General features: G+C 40.9%; 1 protein-coding gene across 7 annotated transcripts in view; it reads right to left on the bottom strand.

Moving 5' to 3' along the window:
• WDFY3 (WD repeat and FYVE domain containing 3) overlaps positions 1 to 18,298 on the bottom strand; it is a 160,785-nt gene that overhangs the window by 97,421 nt on the left and 45,066 nt on the right. For all 7 annotated transcript variants that reach the window (XM_071753664.1, XM_071753665.1, XM_071753660.1 and 4 more), the window contains 4 exons: positions 16,952 to 17,162; positions 9,480 to 9,603; positions 1,378 to 1,487; positions 649 to 810 (listed from right to left, as the gene is read on the bottom strand). In XM_071753664.1, the coding sequence (XP_071609765.1) occupies positions 649 to 810; positions 1,378 to 1,487; positions 9,480 to 9,603; positions 16,952 to 17,131 (576 nt within the window). In that variant the 5' untranslated portion in view covers positions 17,132 to 17,162. Of the gene's footprint in view, positions 1 to 648; positions 811 to 1,377; positions 1,488 to 9,479; positions 9,604 to 16,951; positions 17,163 to 18,298 lie in introns of those variants that run through there.

The following is an 18,298-nucleotide window of genomic DNA, read 5'->3' as shown; positions in this document are numbered from 1 at the left end:
TCAAATCCCTGAAGGATGTGATTCCTGATAGGTATCCACATGGAAACTGGTAGTTTGGCTATCAATCGGTTTTTAACAGGAACTGTCATCTCTTTCTAAAAGTTTTGTCAGGCACACATACAGAAATTTCTTAACAAGATCTTCAACTTCAGAAAGCAGGGGCAGGTCAGATGGAGCTCCTGGCCTTCCTGTGAAATCTGAGGGACAAGTGCAATAGTTCAGATAGTTCATCCCCATATTCGTTTCCAATTCATGGTTTATTTCCATAATTAAAGGGAAAACAGCCTAGGTTATTATCAATACTAACGGTTTTTACCATGTCTGTTTCAGTAACAGGCAGTAACAGCCAAAGATACCAAAGACTAGGACCGGACAGTTTAAAACAGAGTAACAGTCAACATGTTGCTCCTTTTAAGCAGCTGCACAGAAAAGTTGAGGGCATTTTTGTGGAGGAAATATTTGCCAAGAACAGAAACCACGGAGGAAATCGAAACTTCACAGTGATTGCAGAAAAATCCTTCTTACTCTGAGCCTTCATCTTGTGAAGAATCAAGGAAGAGCAAAATTTGGTTCAATCAAAAAGTTTCTGGACTTTTCTCACATTTCCATCCCTCTTGCAAATTCCATTGCCTATTTTATCTTGCTTACCTGTACAAAGACTTTCTGTAGTAGCGCTCGGCGCTCTGCGAGAGGTAGTTCATTCTGTGCTCCTCCAACTACCTCAGGCACATGTGGAAGGTCAAAAAACAGATATAAACATTTAACAAGTGTGGAAGGCACTGACATTGTAGTCATGCAGTCCACAGTTTTCTGGGGGAAAAAGAAATTAAAAAAAAAGCATATTACTATTTTCAGATATTACTATATTCAGGAAATCATGCTCCTGTAAAGCAGTTGACTCAAATGGTGGCTTTCACTTCACACACCTTTGGTGACATGTCCACATGGCTGTACAGATCTACCATCTAGTTCCTGAATGCCTACTTAAAAAGCAATCTTAAAAGTAGGTCCATAATTTATTTACATGACAATAGCATTTCACAGCCACACTTCTAAGCAGTCACCACAGAGGACAGAAACAAAAACTGACAGTCTCTGCCAACAGAAACTTACAAGCTAAATCCAAGACCTTCTGCCAAGCCCTCATTAGCTATCTATTCTTTGTAGCAGTAGTGACTGAAACCACAAGGAGCTAAGGCAGAAGTTCTGTGGCAGTGTAAGAGAAAAAGGATCTTAGCATAGAAAACAGTAATACAGTTACAGCGTCTTTTAATGTGTGTTCACACAGCTCATTATTTCAATTAAATAATGAAAAAAAACATTCTTTTGTGTCTCTCATACCGCAGTTCATTTTTAATCTTGCTGTTTAAGACTAACCTGTCCTGATGAAGCTAGTAAATTGATTGTGGTGAGCAGCATCCAACCTCTACTTGCTTCTTCACTTTGATTGACCTCCAGAAACTGGACTATGGCACGACTTGCAGCCTCTGCAGGGGAGCAGGTAAAAAAAATGCAATAAGAATTCAGTCTGATAGTCTGCAGAAGGGAACACATCCTCTCATCAGCTCTGAGTGCTGAGCACGAATTCACCTCCACAGCAGTGCTTGAAAAAAGGACTAGGGTTAGGCCTAGACTCTCCAGACACACGTTCCAGTCCCCCCCACGCACTTGGCTTTGACACCAGCAAGGCTGCAAAAAATACGTTTTTAGCTCATGCGTCATCCTTTAAACCAGCAGACAGATCTCAATAATATGCAGTGACTTTTGTTTGAGTATTCTGGCTATATCAAATACAACACACCCTTTTCCAGAGACACGAAGTTTCCAGCATTGAAACTCAGTGGGAAAAGCTGATAAAAACTTTCTGAAAAAAAAACACTGCACTGAAACAACAGTACAGACAACAATGGGAGAAGACTGGAGAGAAGGAGAGGTGAAGACAGACAAAAGAAATAAAAAGCCAGGAACAAAAATTCTGGCTGTGCTTAGCATACTTATCCAAGTATCAACATCCTCATCCTATTTTTGGAAAATGAAAATGGTTAACATTTGGTTACAACCAACATTTGGTTAATTCTTATGATACAGCAATTACCTCTGAAATCAGATGCCAGTCCACAGCAGTCATAGAGAAAGAAATATTTAGTCTGGTAAAAAAGTTAGCAGCCTCAATACATAAGTCAACAGAAAATGCAATCCTATTTCACTCCTGTCTGAATACACACTTAGGTTATGAGATCTGTAATGCCAGTCATGCTGACTGTCCACCACACCTAAGGGAAACCTGAAACCATTTTTCATTAATAACTGTACATTGATCATCTTCAGTGGTTTCAGTGCCAACTAGGACAGAAAAGAAAGGTGCATAATATTGCTTAACAAAGAAATTACAAAGGAATTACTAACAGAGGAAGAAATTGTCAACTGAAGAAAAAAATCCAATTTTAATCTTGGTTTGTTTGCTTCATCTGCTGTCAATATTCCCTACCACACACCTGTGAAGGAGTTTGTTCTAAACTACTAATATTTTGTATGGCAAACCACTTCTGAATCATGAAAAATTACTGAAAAAAAACTTCTGAATAATTTGAGCTGGGCTAGTAATCCTGCAAAGTAGATGATCCAAGAAAGATGTCTACAGTTGTTTGCTTTACATTCCTAACACTTTTTCCCACAGAGCTGAAGTCATCGATCACTACGTGTGCTGGTAAATCAACATAACAAAAATCAAGGTGTAAATACACATCTTTATCAACAAGAGGTAAACTAGTAAATGAAAACAAGTGATTACTCCCTACTGCACAATACTCAATACATCACATGTGGAACTCTGCATCCAGTTTTGGTCCCAACTCAGTATAGGGAAGACAATGATAAACGAGCCAAGGGCCACCAAGATGTTTGGTGGCTGGATCACCAACCCTGTGAGGAGACAGTGAGGCAGCCTCAGGGGCACTGAACAGCAGCTTCAACTCCCACAGTGGAGGGGAGCTGTTAAAAAGTCAGAGCTGAGATAACAGGCTTGAATCAAGAGAGGTTCAGACTGCAGATAAGGAGAAATTTCCCCACGCCCTAAGGACAGAGATGCACTGAAACCCAGAGAGGTTGTGCTGTTTTCACTGCTGGAGGTTTTTAAGACACAACAGGATTGAGCCCTGCTCAGCCTGGTCCTATCTCACAGTTGGTTTGGATCTGAGAAGGTCAAACAAGAGACCTCTAATTCCACAACTTCCTCTTCCATGGAAAAAGGTCTATATGATGTCTCACTCGGGGAGACCTGATGGCACCCATGCTGAGGGCAGTTTCATTCCCTTCCAGTGCAAAGAGGATGTATTTTTCCCTAGAGCTCAGAAACCCTTCTATAGTCATAATCCTAGAAAACAGAGAGATAGATTTAAGGTAAAAATAGCAACAAGCTATTTTCCTGTGGTTTTTTTCTGCAGTCTTATTTCCACAAGTGGTTTTTGTATAAACCACTGCCTTTTCCAATTCTGGTGCTGAAGCAAGGAGAGGCACTTGCCAAATCTCTGCATTAAACTGATTGAGACAAAGCCTGAAGTACCATGGTAGAAGGTATGGCAATTTTTAAAATTCACACAAATGCAGACATGCAGCAACTTGCCAGCATGCTGACCTGAAATACCTGACCTTTATTTTCCAAAATCATCAGTGCAAAACAATCTGTGTGGCTGGGTGTATAAGCAGGCTAACAGCACAGCAAGCCATGTCACAGACAAAGGCACTAGAAGCACACCCAAAATGCCAGAATTCCTGGTAAAAACCACTTTCCTAAAGACTGAGTGTCAAGCATGTCAAGCACACACTACTTCTACAATAACAGCACCCCACCAGCCCAGCATCAGGCTAATTCTATGAGATTTAGCATTCTCTTTTCACCTATCACAGACAGAGCTGGGCAATCAGTAAGCAGATACAACTGGTACCAACCCAGGTGTGCACAGACTCCTTTGGGAGCCTCTCAAAGCCACTTGTGAATCACAAGCTCTTTTAGTCATCTTTTAAAAAGAGATTCAGGGGTCAAGTATATGCTTCTGAACAAGTTGTTATGCTGCTGGCATCCTAAATGGCATAGCAGTTGAACACTATAAATAGCAGTTTCAAAACTGTCATTCTTAATTAAACACTACCTAAAAAAAAGGCAGCATTTTAAGTGCAGGAAGTTCTCTTGTCATCTGCCCTGAGCAGATTTGATAGCACCATCATTTAAGATTAATTTCTACCATCAGCGCTAGTCTTAATTTATTTCTTATATCCTTTCCCCAGTTTCCAAGTGCTCAAGTCATCTTTTTAAACAGAACATCCTCTACATGCTGCACCCAGATGTCCTTAGCCCTTCAATTCCTGCAGAGGAACTACAGAATCTAGGGGTTGGATATGTTAACCAGTAAAAAATGGGAAAAGAGAAAAAATTCTATAACAATATGTAGACATATAAATTGACAACTGTGCAAGCTAACACTGCCATCAGACTTTTGTATAGCTTATTCTTACCCTAGAGTGGAATACTAGTGAAAAAATACCTGTACACGTGCCAAAGGGGCCAGGGAGGGAGTGGGAGGAAGGGGTAGGTGTGTCAGTGGGGTGGTGAGGAGTAAGCTCAAGTCAGGGATCCCTTCTCTAACCATGCCTTCAAGAAGTCTCTACTACTCACAAAGAATGCCTGGAAACACAATCAGATACCTGGAGTTAAAGAGTAAGAATTGTTCTAACTTAGACAATAAGAGAGAAGTAGCAACCCAAATAAATAGCAAAAAGCCTCCCTTCAGTCATCAGAGGAGTGTAGTGCAGCCCCAGATATGAAGTGGCTGACATCCTTAGAGTGTGCAGAAGCAGGGAGCTGCTCATCCACAGACAAACACCTCAACTGTGCCAGCATTTAACCTCACTAACCCAGCTGATAAAAGAGGAGGCTTTCTAGGATCTCTTGGAAAGGCACTGTATTGCACTACACTCGCCTTGCATAAGATCTGATAAAAGAGCACCAAAAATAAGTTGAAGGTTAACCAAAACTAACAAGATAGAGCAGTTGTCAACCAGAACTGACTGATGTAAACTGCAATAAAAATTAACAAAACCAAGCAGAGCTTGCAGATCAGTGAAATTTTAAAAAGAATAACAGCAGGCATTGTCAAGAGGCCAAACACAAACCACTGGTGTGATTTTCTGCAGTGGTTAAACATTATGATGATGAATTTATCAGTCTGGTCTCCCCAAGTGATCTGAAGATGAGATAATGAGAGTCTTTCAGCAAATCTGTTAGAGAAATGCCTAAGAGGTTACAAGAATTTTCACTGGTGAAACAATTTGAGTAAACAATGAAATTAGGAGGAAGTAAGGGGGAAAGGAAAAAAAATGCCCCCAAAACAAACCACCACAACATTCAGAGGGTGTAAATAATCACTGAAAATATTGTTTCTGGAGGTAGGACAGATTATCTGAATAGTCTAGAGGCATGATAAAAAGAAATTTAGCTTTAAATAGTACATACAAAGAATGTTGCAGATACAGAATGAAATATTGACAGAAATAAACAAAGCAAGGCACAACTCAATTGAGTTTTTAAAGTGCATAAAAGAGTGATGTACAGAGTAGCATATAGGAAATCATTAGAAAAGAAACACCACAAAAAAACAAAGAACAAAAGCAACAGAAAACCAAAACCCAACAAAAAACCCCACACAACTAAAAATCTAAACCTCAGCAAACCAAAACCAAACATTTGAAATTCACATTGAAAGGAGGTTAAAATGTTCCAGCCCTGTGCAGAACCATTTTGCTTTCTCATTCTTCAATTTTCTACCCTTCTACACAGAATTTCACCAATTGTCTCCACTTATTCACATTCTGACTGGGGAAGGACCTTCCAGGTTGCAGGACTGCCCACTGGACAGAGGATGGACAGGAAAACATTCTGAACCTCCCTGTGATGTCAAGTGTTTATATATCCCAATTAACTAAATAATGGGAACTGTCAGTGTGTTATCTGGTGTATTACAGAAACAGACAACTTAGGACCGAGTTAGAAACCAATTTTAGTAAAGATGGAATAACCACTACGAGGTACCAAATCACAGGTCTGCACACCTGTAACTGCTGAAATGTGGGAAGCTGTTAAGGATGGAAGAGAAAAGTATACACTGTACTTGCCCTGCCTCTTGCTTTCTGTTTGTTAGTGACTGCTCTAGTTCTGGTCCTGTTCTGGCACAGGGGTTGCACCCAATGATCTTCAGAGGTCTCTTCCAACCCCTGACATTCTGTGATTCTGCAGCTGGGAACCCACTGCTCAGTTAAACACAAGCTCACAGTTTTCTCTGGGGTGGACAGCTGTATGCACTTACCTTTAAGTAAGATGCAAGTGCAACATGAAACTATTTAATATTTGGGATTTCTCATGTACAAGGTACAGGGACCCAGAGAAATGCTAAATCAAAAAGTCCCAAGCTATTCAGCTCACAGCAGCTGTGGCATGGAGGGAGAAGCACTCCTGTGTACCTGCACACCAGCTACAGGGGACCTGGGGGACCACATTCCACCATGCATCAGCCCAGACAGACACCTCCAAATGCCACCCAAGTCCCCCTGTACCAGAGGGACTGCCTGAACTAACCTTCCCTGCTGGATGCTTAACTCTGCACTGGGTCTACATTCTGATGATGTGACAAACACTCTGGAACATGCTGCTGAAATATTTGCAAAATCACAGAGGAACCAATTGCATCCAGGGGATGTCTTTTGAAAAATCCATTAAATAAGTGTTGCTTCCCCTCCAGATCCAGTGGTCAAAATAGCCACTAGTAGCTACATTTATTCTACCAAGATTCCAGCTGTCCCTGTACCTTTTTTTAAGAAGTGTTTTCCAGTCCTCAGCCAGCCATAATTAATCCCAAAAGGTTCATTTCTGTACTGAGACTGTGCTAGAAACAGATGTTTGAACATGTATTCTAGCACAGTACTACCAAAGCTTTTTGACCAATTCAGACATGAAATTGGATTTATTTATAGAAAATCTACAGCTAGAAATCTCAAGTACACAGTACTCTCTCAACCATAACCACCTCCCCCCCCATCTTCCTAAAATGACCAGAAAACTCAGGCCAAGGCAAACTCTGCACTGACTCTCATATATCTGGTTACTGCTGTTGCCTGCAAATCATCCCTGCTGTACATAAATTGTCTTGCATGTTTAAGTCTTTTTAAGTCCATTTTAACTGCTTCATTTTTCTCACTCCAAGGTGACACCCATACTAGAGAAACAAGAGAGCTGAAATTGTAGTTGAACATGTAACTACAGTGGCAATGTTCCTAGACAAGATGGAGTGCTGGCACAGTTAGCACTGAATCATGAAACAAAACTACTACAGGCTGCCAAGAATAACTGAGATGTGCCTCCACCATGATGGCAGGCATTACTCACATAGTTATTCACACAAATACTCAAAGGCCTGATGAAAGAAAATGCCCTGTGCAGCATGGATGGAATTTAAAAAAAAAAAACAGCACAAAAAACCAAAGCCAAAACAAGAACAAAAAACAAACAAAAAAACACCCCAACATGCCAAGAGGTGAGATCCACTCATACCACATTCCCAGCTGTAAAACACTGCCCCCCCCCCCCCCAATTATCTTGTTATGGGTAGAAAGCAAGTTCTTCTAAAATTTCTTCCCCTTCATCAGCTATCTAAGGTTCTAAGGTTGATTTTGATAATGTTTTTCTGCATACCTTGCCTCTAGAGCAAGCTCAGCAATTTTGTTTGCTTAAACTGACCACTTCTCACCATCAGGAATTTGCACTTGGATATAACCAGAGACATTTCCTGCATATATAGTTGAAGGTTTTCACAATTGCCTGATAACAGCTATTGCAACATGCTGTAATGTTTTGTTCGGTACACAAAAAAGCATGGAAGTAAAAAAATATGCAAGAGCCTTCACAATCCACAGATGCCATATTATGCTTTTAACATAAAGCATATTCTAAAAAGCTGATAAATTATTTTTTTTTCCAGTGTTGCTGGAAATGTGTATCTGCCTCTGGGCAGTTTAACACAGAAGTCTGCAAGTTTTAAGAGCTTGTTCACTGGTTAGTTTAGGAGAACAAATTGCAAATCCCTGTTCAAGATTTCTGGAACTGCAGAAATCAGACCTCTCAGGCCTTCTTATGTGGGGTCTGAAAAGGGTCTACTGGCTGAAGTATTACCAAATCTTCATCACTGAGGAAAAAGGACTGCTTTCTATTTTAACAAAAACACGGGTACTCATTACATTAAAGCTTAGAAGAGTACCTAACTATCTTTAAAGTCACTGTGGTTAATCTTGTATGAGGGGCTGAAACCAATAAACCCCTGAAAAGCAACTACAACCAAAAAATATTAGAATAGTAAAACAAAATAAATCTACAAATCTACCTCTTGGGAGGTTTCAAGGATGACTAATAGATTATCTTGGATCAACAAGCAGAAGTATGGCTTAAGTAACAAACACACAAACCAAATCATTCTTAGTAGAATCCATCTGGCTAGCAGGCATAACAGATGTTCCTCAGGAAAAAAAAAAAAAAGGTCAAACAAACACCACCATTCTGCCAGCATGGCTGTTGGGCATTCATTTCCCCCAAATACCCAAAGAAAAGACATTTTGTGACTGTTTACCCATAGAAAACAGATTTTGCCTAGGATATATGTTTAGCCATCTGGAATGTTTCACTCTTAGTAACTCTACTTAAAATGGAATAAAACTGTAATTGGCACAGTTTGCGCCTCCCAACTTCATGTTTAATAATTTGCACAGTCTTTTCCAGCCTGCTATTTCCTTATTTACTACCAAATATAAACTGAGATGCCACCACAGATCTAAAAATTAGCTAGTAGACAAAAACTTGACATCTTGTGTAAGTGTTCCTCTTTGCAAGAGGAAATCAAAACAGAGAGCTAATGAAACATGCCTTCTTGGCACATTGTCCTCATGTCAGATTCTTTCATATTTAGGTTTCAGACCCAAATCTCACCCTGGCATTTAGTAAACAGCCAAAGAGGGAATAACTAACATTTCTCTAAGGTTTGTAGCCTTGGTCCTAGTGGGACTCACTGTAATTTCACATCTTTTTAGCTTCCTGGCCAACAGCTAATTTAAAAATGTATGGTTTTGGAACGTTAACATAGCTGAGGGATGAAACACACCACCACCAGGCACCTCTGGTAAGATATAACAGCTGTCAGCATGCATGTTCTTGGTCTCCTTCAACTAGTAGGTAATACAGCTTAGCTCACTCCTCTCTCATGTGTTGTCAAGTTTGTCAAACTCAGCTTCCTCTATAATCCAGGGAGGAAAATTCTAGTCTCCTCTTATCTCTCAGCCCAAAGACAGGGAATTTCTGAGCCTGCACAGTTGCTTTGGAGCTCATAAATCTGAAATTCCTGATGCACATCTCACAAAGCCCAAACCTGTGCCCCATGCAATACCTGTGGACTTATTTGATGCTCTCCGTCGAATTTCGGTCACCATCAATCGTGACACTTGAGTAGTAAACTGCAGGAGGTCAGAAAATTTTTCTGTCATTGTACTTGGAGGAGCATTTCCAAACACCTAAAACAAGAGAAAAACGGATGCATCAAAAAGTAAGTTTACAAGGATCACTACAAACTACCATCTTCCTTTTTAAATGAGTATTGTTACAGCAGATACAAGTTTTTGTTTTCCTGCTGCAGCATTCATCCATAGTGGTTTTCACAGTGCATGCTCTAAGACATACTCATAGTTGGAATTAAGTCATCATTCAAAGATGTAAGATCTGATGAATGAAGAGGAAAAACAGACTAATGAATTTTCTTGCACAATGAAATTGCCACAGAGCCCCAAAAGACTGAGATTTCAAGTCATGGGCTCAAGACTAGATACCAGAGCAAAATCTTCAGCAGGAGTTCTGTTTTTAAAAGCAGCTCCTTTACTACCTGCTAGACCTAAACATCCCACAGGAGTGAACTGCATGTACAGAAAAATGTGTGTAAAAATCTTCTAGAAGGGATCAGAAAGTAAAACTGTCCTGTTAAGTCTTCCCTTGATAAACTAATACCAAGAAGCCTCCTACTTTGCTGGCATCTCAAGGCCTCACTCTCTTCTCTTGAGATCCTCCTGAATATCACAACAATAGGGAATTACTAGGGAATTTTTTTTATTCTTCATGATTAAACATTTATTTGGGTATTAAATCATTTATTGAATCACTTTGAGCAGGGAAAATGTGTTAACTCTGCAGTACTGCAGTAAGGTATGGAACATGGACATTAACTCAAAATGGATTAGCTGGTTGCCCAGATAATTCACTTTTCATTCAAGACTGCACACAAACCAGAATCTTCATCCATGCATCTGATACAATCCTTCTACTAGAATGGTCAATGCAAATCACAATATTCATTATCAGACAAAGCATGCAATACAGATTCTAGTATCATCACCCATGCCTGTGCTGAAAAAACAGAATAGGCTGTTAAACACCTGAATAGTCTCACTTTTTCTCTGCTTATTTACATTTTCCTCCCTTGTGGCTATTTCAAGGGAATTAGGGAAGGTTTAGGTTAGGGATCAGGAAAAGGTTTTTCACCCAGAGGGCAGCTGAGCAATGCTCCCCAGGGAAGTGGTCACAGCACCAACCTGCCTGAGTTTAAGAAGGGTTTGGATGATGCTCTCGGGCACGTGGTGTGGTCCTGAGGGTGCTCTATACAGGGACAGGAGTTGGACTTGATGATCCTTATGGATCTCTTCCAACTCAACATAATCTAAGATTCTATTAACATAATCTGCAGGAGTGCTACCAGTGACCCAGGAAGCCTAAGAGATCCCAGGATTCTTCTAACAAAACTTTAGCTCAACATGCTGTACTTGCCTTGCAGAAGGAGCATGTGATCTGCAGCAGCAGTACAACTGATCTGGACTCAACAGCTGCTTCACCCACATCTCCTTTCCCTACCTACTGCTGAGCCACTGACCTACTTGGCTGAGGCCACTCTTAATTCTGGGGACATCCTGAGAGATCCACAATATTACAGCCAATAGAGATCCAGGATAATTGTGGTACTGACTTACCTTGGAGCCCCAAAGATACTGAAGAAAACTTCTAAGGCAAAAGACAGAATAACCTTTGCTTAAATTTAACTTCTTACATCCCCTAGTATCAGTTGCTCTGGCACATTACAGAACAGCCAAAAATATTTTTCCTGTCTACTCGCATTGCAAAGTCATGATGAAATGGAACTAGAAATACAATATTAAAATTGAACACTCATTTTCCTCACAATTAGTAGTATTTTTTTTTTACCAAAACTTTAAGCATCTGGTTGACAGAGTCTCTTGGGAAGAAGTCCTGAAGGGTATAGGAGTCCAGGAAGGCTGGACAACTCTTTAGGAAGGAAATCTTAAAGGCACAGGAGCAGGACGTCCCTGTGTGCTGCAGATGGGCTGGTGGGGAAGAAGATTGGACTGGCTGAACAGACAGCTTTGGCTGGAACTCGGGGGGAAAAAAGTGACTTTATGGCTTTTGAAAAAGCAGCAAGCAACTCAGGGGGATTACAGAGATGTCATCAAGTTATGTAGGGAGAAATTTAGAAGCATCAAAGCCCAACTACAGTGTAATCTGGCTACTGAAGAAAATTTAAAAATGTTTCTATAATAACATTCACAGTAAAAGGAGGGCTAAAGAGAACCCCAATCCTTGATTGGATGCTCAGGGAAAAAGCTGAAGTATTTCGTGCCTTACTTGCCTCAGTCTTTAGCAGTAAGATCAGTCATTCTCTGGGTACTCAGCCCACTGAGCTGGAAGAGAGGGATGGGGAGAAGAATGAAGCCCCATGATTCAAGGAGAAACAGTCAGTGTCCTGCTACACCACTTAGACACACAGCACCAGATGTGTGCCAGGTGGCCAAGAAAGACAACAGTATCCTGGCATGTATCAGAAATGGCATGGACAGCAGCACTAGGAAGTGATTGCCCCTTGTACTTGGCACTGGTGAGGCCGTATCTCAGATCCTGTGCTCAGTTTTGGGCCCCTCTTCACAAGAAGGACGTGGAAGAGCTGGAGCATATCCAAAGAAAGGCTACCAAGGCCTAGAGCACAAGTTTTACAAGGAGCAGTTGAAGAAACTTGGGGTTGTTTAGTCTGGAGAAAGGAAGGCTCAAGGGAGACCTTATCACAAGTGTCTGAAAGGAGGACGGAGCGAGGTGGGGGTCGGTCTCTTCTCCCAAGTAACAGCCCACAGAACCAGAGGAAATGGCCTCAAGTTGCACCAGGGGAGATCTAAATTGGATAGCAGAAAAAAACATTCTTTACTGAAAGGATTGTCAGGCAGTAGAACAGGCTGCCCAGGGAACTGGTTAAGTCACTAGCCCTAGAAGTATTTAAAAGATGTATACATGTGGTGCTTAAGGAGATGGATTAGTGGTGGACTTGGCCGTGCTGGGCTAAGGGTGGGACTTGATGATCTTACAGGTCTTTTCCAACCAAAACAATTCTACTTCTCATACAGGACATTTCAACCACCACTACCAATAAAGAAAGCAATCAGGAGCCCAGACATTACAGGCAGAGAACCTTTTCCAGCAGACCCCTCACCTGGGTTACAGGATTTATAACATTCCTAGTACAGACAATCCAAACTTCCCAAAACCTTTCACAAGGACTCCTTTTGCAGTTGACTGCATTGGGTCCCAGTTCCACCAAGAACCTCAAACTGCCACAAGAAGTGAAGAGATCCTCAAGGCTTGTGTGTTCACTGCTATAACCTAAGCAAGATTATCTAGACTAGAAAACAAACTGGCAGAGTAGCTTCTCATCATTGACTGTTTAAAGCTCATTCAACCAGACCACGAAAAGAGGAAAACCTAATGGCCCTGTTAGGTGTCCTGAGCTTGCCTAGGGTTTTCAGCAGACCCCAGGAAATGCAGAGAGCTCAAAGTTACAGGAAAAGGCTGACTGACATGAACTGGTGTTGAATTATTTGCCCCATAACCAAGTATGCACTATGCAGAACAAGCATCTGCATTGGATATTGATATACTTTTTGACTAAAGGTGGTAGTAAAACCCAAGAATATTACATTTTACCAGTAAATCACCTTGTTCATAAAGAAAAGCATGGCTCTTTCAAGAAAATGTAAACAATGTATCCCTTACTCAAAAACACTCTTCATCATTCCACACACTTTTTTTATATACTGCAAAGCCTTACTACTGTGTCTGTAAAGCAATGCTTCTGTGAACACACTGAACTCTGAAAGGAGCTTTTTGAGTATTCTTCCAGAGGGCAAATCTTCTGTTAATTAGTAATGAAATGCCAATTCAGTGTCTATGTGATTCATCATTTCATAAGCCTCCCTGAAAAATGAAGAAACAAATGGTCTGTAAACCCATTTGTTACAGGAACTAGCAAGATGGTTTAAACTACAGAACATTTGATCCATGCTGCACCTATAAACCAAAGTTAAGAATGCTTCAGCTCCTCTAGATTTACTGGTTAATAAGCCACAAGATATCAGGAAGAATGTGGAACTGCATTTCACACAAAACTTCATGTACTTCTCAAGAAAAAAGTGTTGAAGTTAAGCCTCTTCAACAGAATACAGATAACTAGACAAAGTAACTGAGGGATTCAGTCTGAATTTGAATCAAGTTATTCACTGATGCCTTAATACATTTGCAGCTAAGGACTAGGTTTGAGAAAAAAGAAAAAAAATTGAAAAGGAACTTTTGGTAATGTTTTAGTGTTTCCAGTCAGCAAAAGGAGGTCTCAGAGGAAATTAATCTCAGAATTGTCAGTGCACCAAGATTTACCATCTCTCCCACTGAAAATCCCATATGGGACTCCTCAGAAAATGACATATTTCTCCTGCTCTATTTTTTATTCCAATCAGTTTGAGTTTGTCTTACTCCAACTCACAGTTACTAAACTAGCAGGATTGATCCAAAAAAAAGCTGTACTGAAGACAGCTGACACTCCACAAGACAGAAAACTAGATAAGCAAAGGAAGCCACAGCATACTCTATACATAAGCCTGAAAAGAAGAAGGTGGTGTTAATCAGGAACCTAAAAAAGTAAATTGTGCAAGTACATAAAAAGAGATGACATCACAACTGCTCATCCTCTCCAACATAGAAAGACAGAATGCATGTACACAAAATGCAAGGAAAAAACCAACCCTCTAATAGGGACTGATGAAACCTGACCAAGAGAAACCAGTTTTGTTTGTGCTACACTAACAGTTCGGAGACAACTGGTAAGTGTTACAAGGGCTGTGAAAAAGGAACTAAAGAAAGTAGACAATACATGCTTTCCTCAGCTGTCAGACTACAATTCAGATTTTACATAAAGTTGGAAACTGAAGTGGCAGTAATTGTGTCAAGGACAACTCCAAGAGCTTGTCAAGCATTACAGACTGCCAAAGGTGATGTTAAAAACAAACAAGGAAACAAGAGGGAAGAGGAAGAGACAGGTAGGATCCAAAACCAAAACACCTGGCAAGCACAGAAGGTGTTGTGTCTTGAGTATCAAGTTCACCTCAGTAAGAAGGGAACAAAAGAGTGTCTAAAATTTAGAGAAGGAAAAAGACCCCACCCACAAAATAAGATGGATTCTGTAAAGAAAACAGACAAGGGGGGGTTGGGGGAGGAAAAACCTATTATAAGCAAGGAAAAAAGCTGGAATCCATGAGAAAAGAATAGCCAAGATATATTAACACAGACAGAAATCACAGAAACCATCTTTTCATAAAATCAAAATAGTACCTGAGACTAGTTAAGCAAGAGCTAATTACAACAGAGTAAGAAGAAAACCTGGAGCTACTGAGTGTTTTTTCAGAATGCTTCAATACACGAGCTGAATAAAGGACAGTAAGAGACAACAAATGGACAAAGCCAGAAAGCAGTAAAGGAGAAATAAAAAACAAAAACGTAGCAAGGAAGAAAAAGTGGGAGAGAAAAGGGGAAAAAACCAACAGATAATTTAAAACTTAAATGTTCTTTTTTTGTCTCCGAAGTCTAATTAAAGTTTTTAAAGGAAAGGCTGTGGCCCAGCCATGGGGCACACATTGCTGCACTCGTTTTTCTCAAACCCAGCTGTAATTGCAATCTCCATAGATACAATGCTACTTGCAAGGGCTAGGAAAGAATTTTTCAGAAGCATTAGCAACCTGTAACCACCAGAGGGAGATTCCAAGCAGAACTGCACCAAGCTAACATTCATGGGCTTAAGCCAAGTTTAAGATTCTATTGTGCTAATTTGTAAAAGAGTGAATTAATAAAGTCCATAACTAAAGGGCATGCAATCCAAGCAGATAAATTAAAGAGGAAGCAGACAAACTGCTTACTTCTCACAGACTCACACCACAGGTTACCAGTAGAACTAGGAATAAGACCTAGGGCAATGGAATGACATCTAGGGGATCTATCCACTAAAGCATGCTACCTCATAGACTGAAAATCCTATTAATACTATGCCTTGAGTGGGATTAATTGTTCTACACAGCATGGAAACAGTACAATGCCTAAGATCATCATAAGCCATGCTTTCAACAAAACATCCATCAAAAAAAGAGAAATCTAAGTTTATTTTCCCATCAAGTTTTTGCATTTTAGTTTTCAGATTATTCCAGTTCTCCATGGTAGCATAAATAAGCACAAATCCTTCACCTCAGAAGAGGGTCAGAGACAGGAGTTCGGGCCACAGCAGGAAAAAACAAAACACGAAAACAGGAAAGCAACATCTGTACCTACTGCTCTTTCAAGACCCTAAAACTACTATCAAAGCTATTATTCACAAACAAGTGGCACAGTCACTGAGCAATATAGGACAGCAGGAGGTTTTAGTTCCTCTTTATTCCAGAGACAGTCATCACAGTCCTGGGTCCAAATACAATCTCAGTGCCTGAGAACATGGGAATAGTGAAATATGAATGGCACTCTCCAAGTGGCTGCCACATCTTACCTACACATTGCTTGATCAAAATCCCCCTTGTCTAAGAGGGATTCAGACTCAACACATATGAAAAGGGCTACAGGGCCAATTAGAATAGAGAATTTATCATAAGGGGAGATTACAATTTTTCAGTTTGGGTAGCTTAGCAATACCAAGTCTGACAGGAGATATTACAATTGGTATCTCTAAATATGCATCAGTACAATAAATGTGAAGAACAGAGAAGAGTTAGACTCAAGGGCAATGCTATCACAAAAACAAGTGGGTGAGTATTTAACTTGCTACGACTAAGTGTAGGTTGGAAATCAGATGACTGTAATACCAGCAAGCTCTGAAGAAAAGCTCTGTAACAGTCTGCATGGAGCAGCTGAGGAAACTGGGCACGGTCAATTTGGGGAAGAGGAGGCTGAGGGGAGACCTCATTGCCCTCTCTAACTACCTGGAAGGAGGTCGTAGGGAGGTGGGTGTTGGCCTCTTTTCTTCAGTCAATAATGCAGAGGAAATGGCCTGAAATTGCAGCAGGGGAAGTTTAGATGAGATACTAGAAAGGATTTCTTTACTAAAAGAGGGGTAAGGCACTGGTACAGCCTCCCCAGGGAGGTGGTGGAGTCACCATCCCTGGAGGTAGTCAAAAACTGTGTAGATGAGGCACTTCAGGGCATGCTCCAGTGGCCCAGATTGTAGGGGGTTTGGTTTTTTGCTTGTTGTATATGCTCAGAGGTCCTTTCCAACCACGACAATTCTGTGATGGAACTGTGGATTGCACTTCAAAAAAAGCAGTAACGGAATGAAATCTCCACTGGCAGGTTTGTCAACTAACACAACACTGTATGAGGAGAAGGGGAAAATGGAAGGGATATCAGTGGAAGAAAAACTTCTGTTGCACTAGAACCAGAAGTCTTGGGAATACAAACTCTGAACAGTCAATTCAAATAAAGAAAATGCTTCTTGCAGATTCTCTATCTTACCCTGTTAAACACTGGCAACATCATGTAAAGTTTTTCTTCTTGTTCTTTCTGAGTCATGTGCCGTGGAGGATGGCAGAGCTCTGTGAAGAGGCGACGCAGATGCATCAAGCCCAGCGCGTTATCCTGGGGACTGCACTCCTCCTGCCGGGGCCGGCCCATGATCCTCTTCACCATATTCATCTTGACTGACTTCTGGAAGCTCCCTGGTATCCTGTTCAGAAAGGAAAACAACCTTACTGAGCACCACAGACTGAGGCATTATTCAATCAAAGCCTATAAATACAGAGCACTCTCTCTCACGATACGTTCCACACTGCAGAGAAGAGCATTTGCTCATTTCATACGCCAGGCATCGATTAGTACAGGCCTGGAGAACTGCAAGCCAACAGCTTGAAACAGGAAAACATCCAACACTCTTCATCACAAAGCATGACAGACTAGGCTTCAGACACTGCAAAATGCTTTAGAAATTTTTATTGGATTGTTTTTATGATTCTTTGGTGCCTGTTCCAAAGCATTTACAGCAGTGTTATCTACATATAGCAAAATATTCTCACAATAATCCTAGAATAAAATCAGTACCAGTTAAGTACTTTAAAATCTAATCAAGCAAGACCTTCAAATTCTCCAAGACATTGCATTTATCACACAGAGGCAAGCTTAAAATTTCTTCTGACTCCCCTGTAGCAAATAGAAAATGCTACCCGACAGAGCCTTTGTTCATCTCACACCTCAGCTGTCAGGTCTGCAGAAGAACACCTCTGTCTTCTCCCTCCTGAAGTACAAGAAACTCATTTTAGAGTCACAGAATGGTTTGGGTTGGAAAGGACCTTTAAAGATCATCTTTTCCAGCAGATGTCAGTGTGGCTGATGTCATCTAGCAGACTCAAGGCCTGCTAGTGTGACGCTTCCTTTAGCTGGCTACAGAATGTTTCACCAATATCCTCAGCCTGTAGTGAATACCATCCACTACGTTTCCTTTGGTGGTTTTGTCTCTGACTTTCACCCATGTACTCTCAACCTGTGCATTGCTGTTTTTCCAGAACAACAAAAAAGGAAACAATCCCACCTTTCTTTCCTTGCCTGTCCCTACTGAACAGTTTCTAGCCCTCAATTGCAGTGCTCTGGTCACACAATTCATCCCATGAAGCTTCAGAGACACTGGCCAGATGACAGCTCTACAGCCCCTCCTGCTTACTCCCTGTAACCCTGCATTGGTGTAGAAGCATTTGAGTGTCAACTCCCTCATCTTTTTGGTGGAACCTTTTTTTGCAGGGGTTGAGGCAGGTTCATCACTACTCTTGCAGTGCACTCATCCACCCTGCTGCTGATGAGCACACGAGTGTC

The sequence above is a fragment of the Heliangelus exortis genome, chromosome 10 (assembly GCF_036169615.1).
Source record: "Heliangelus exortis chromosome 10, bHelExo1.hap1, whole genome shotgun sequence".
Taxonomy (NCBI): Eukaryota; Metazoa; Chordata; class Aves; order Apodiformes; family Trochilidae; genus Heliangelus; species Heliangelus exortis.
This window is presented reverse-complemented; position numbering and strand designations above follow the sequence as displayed.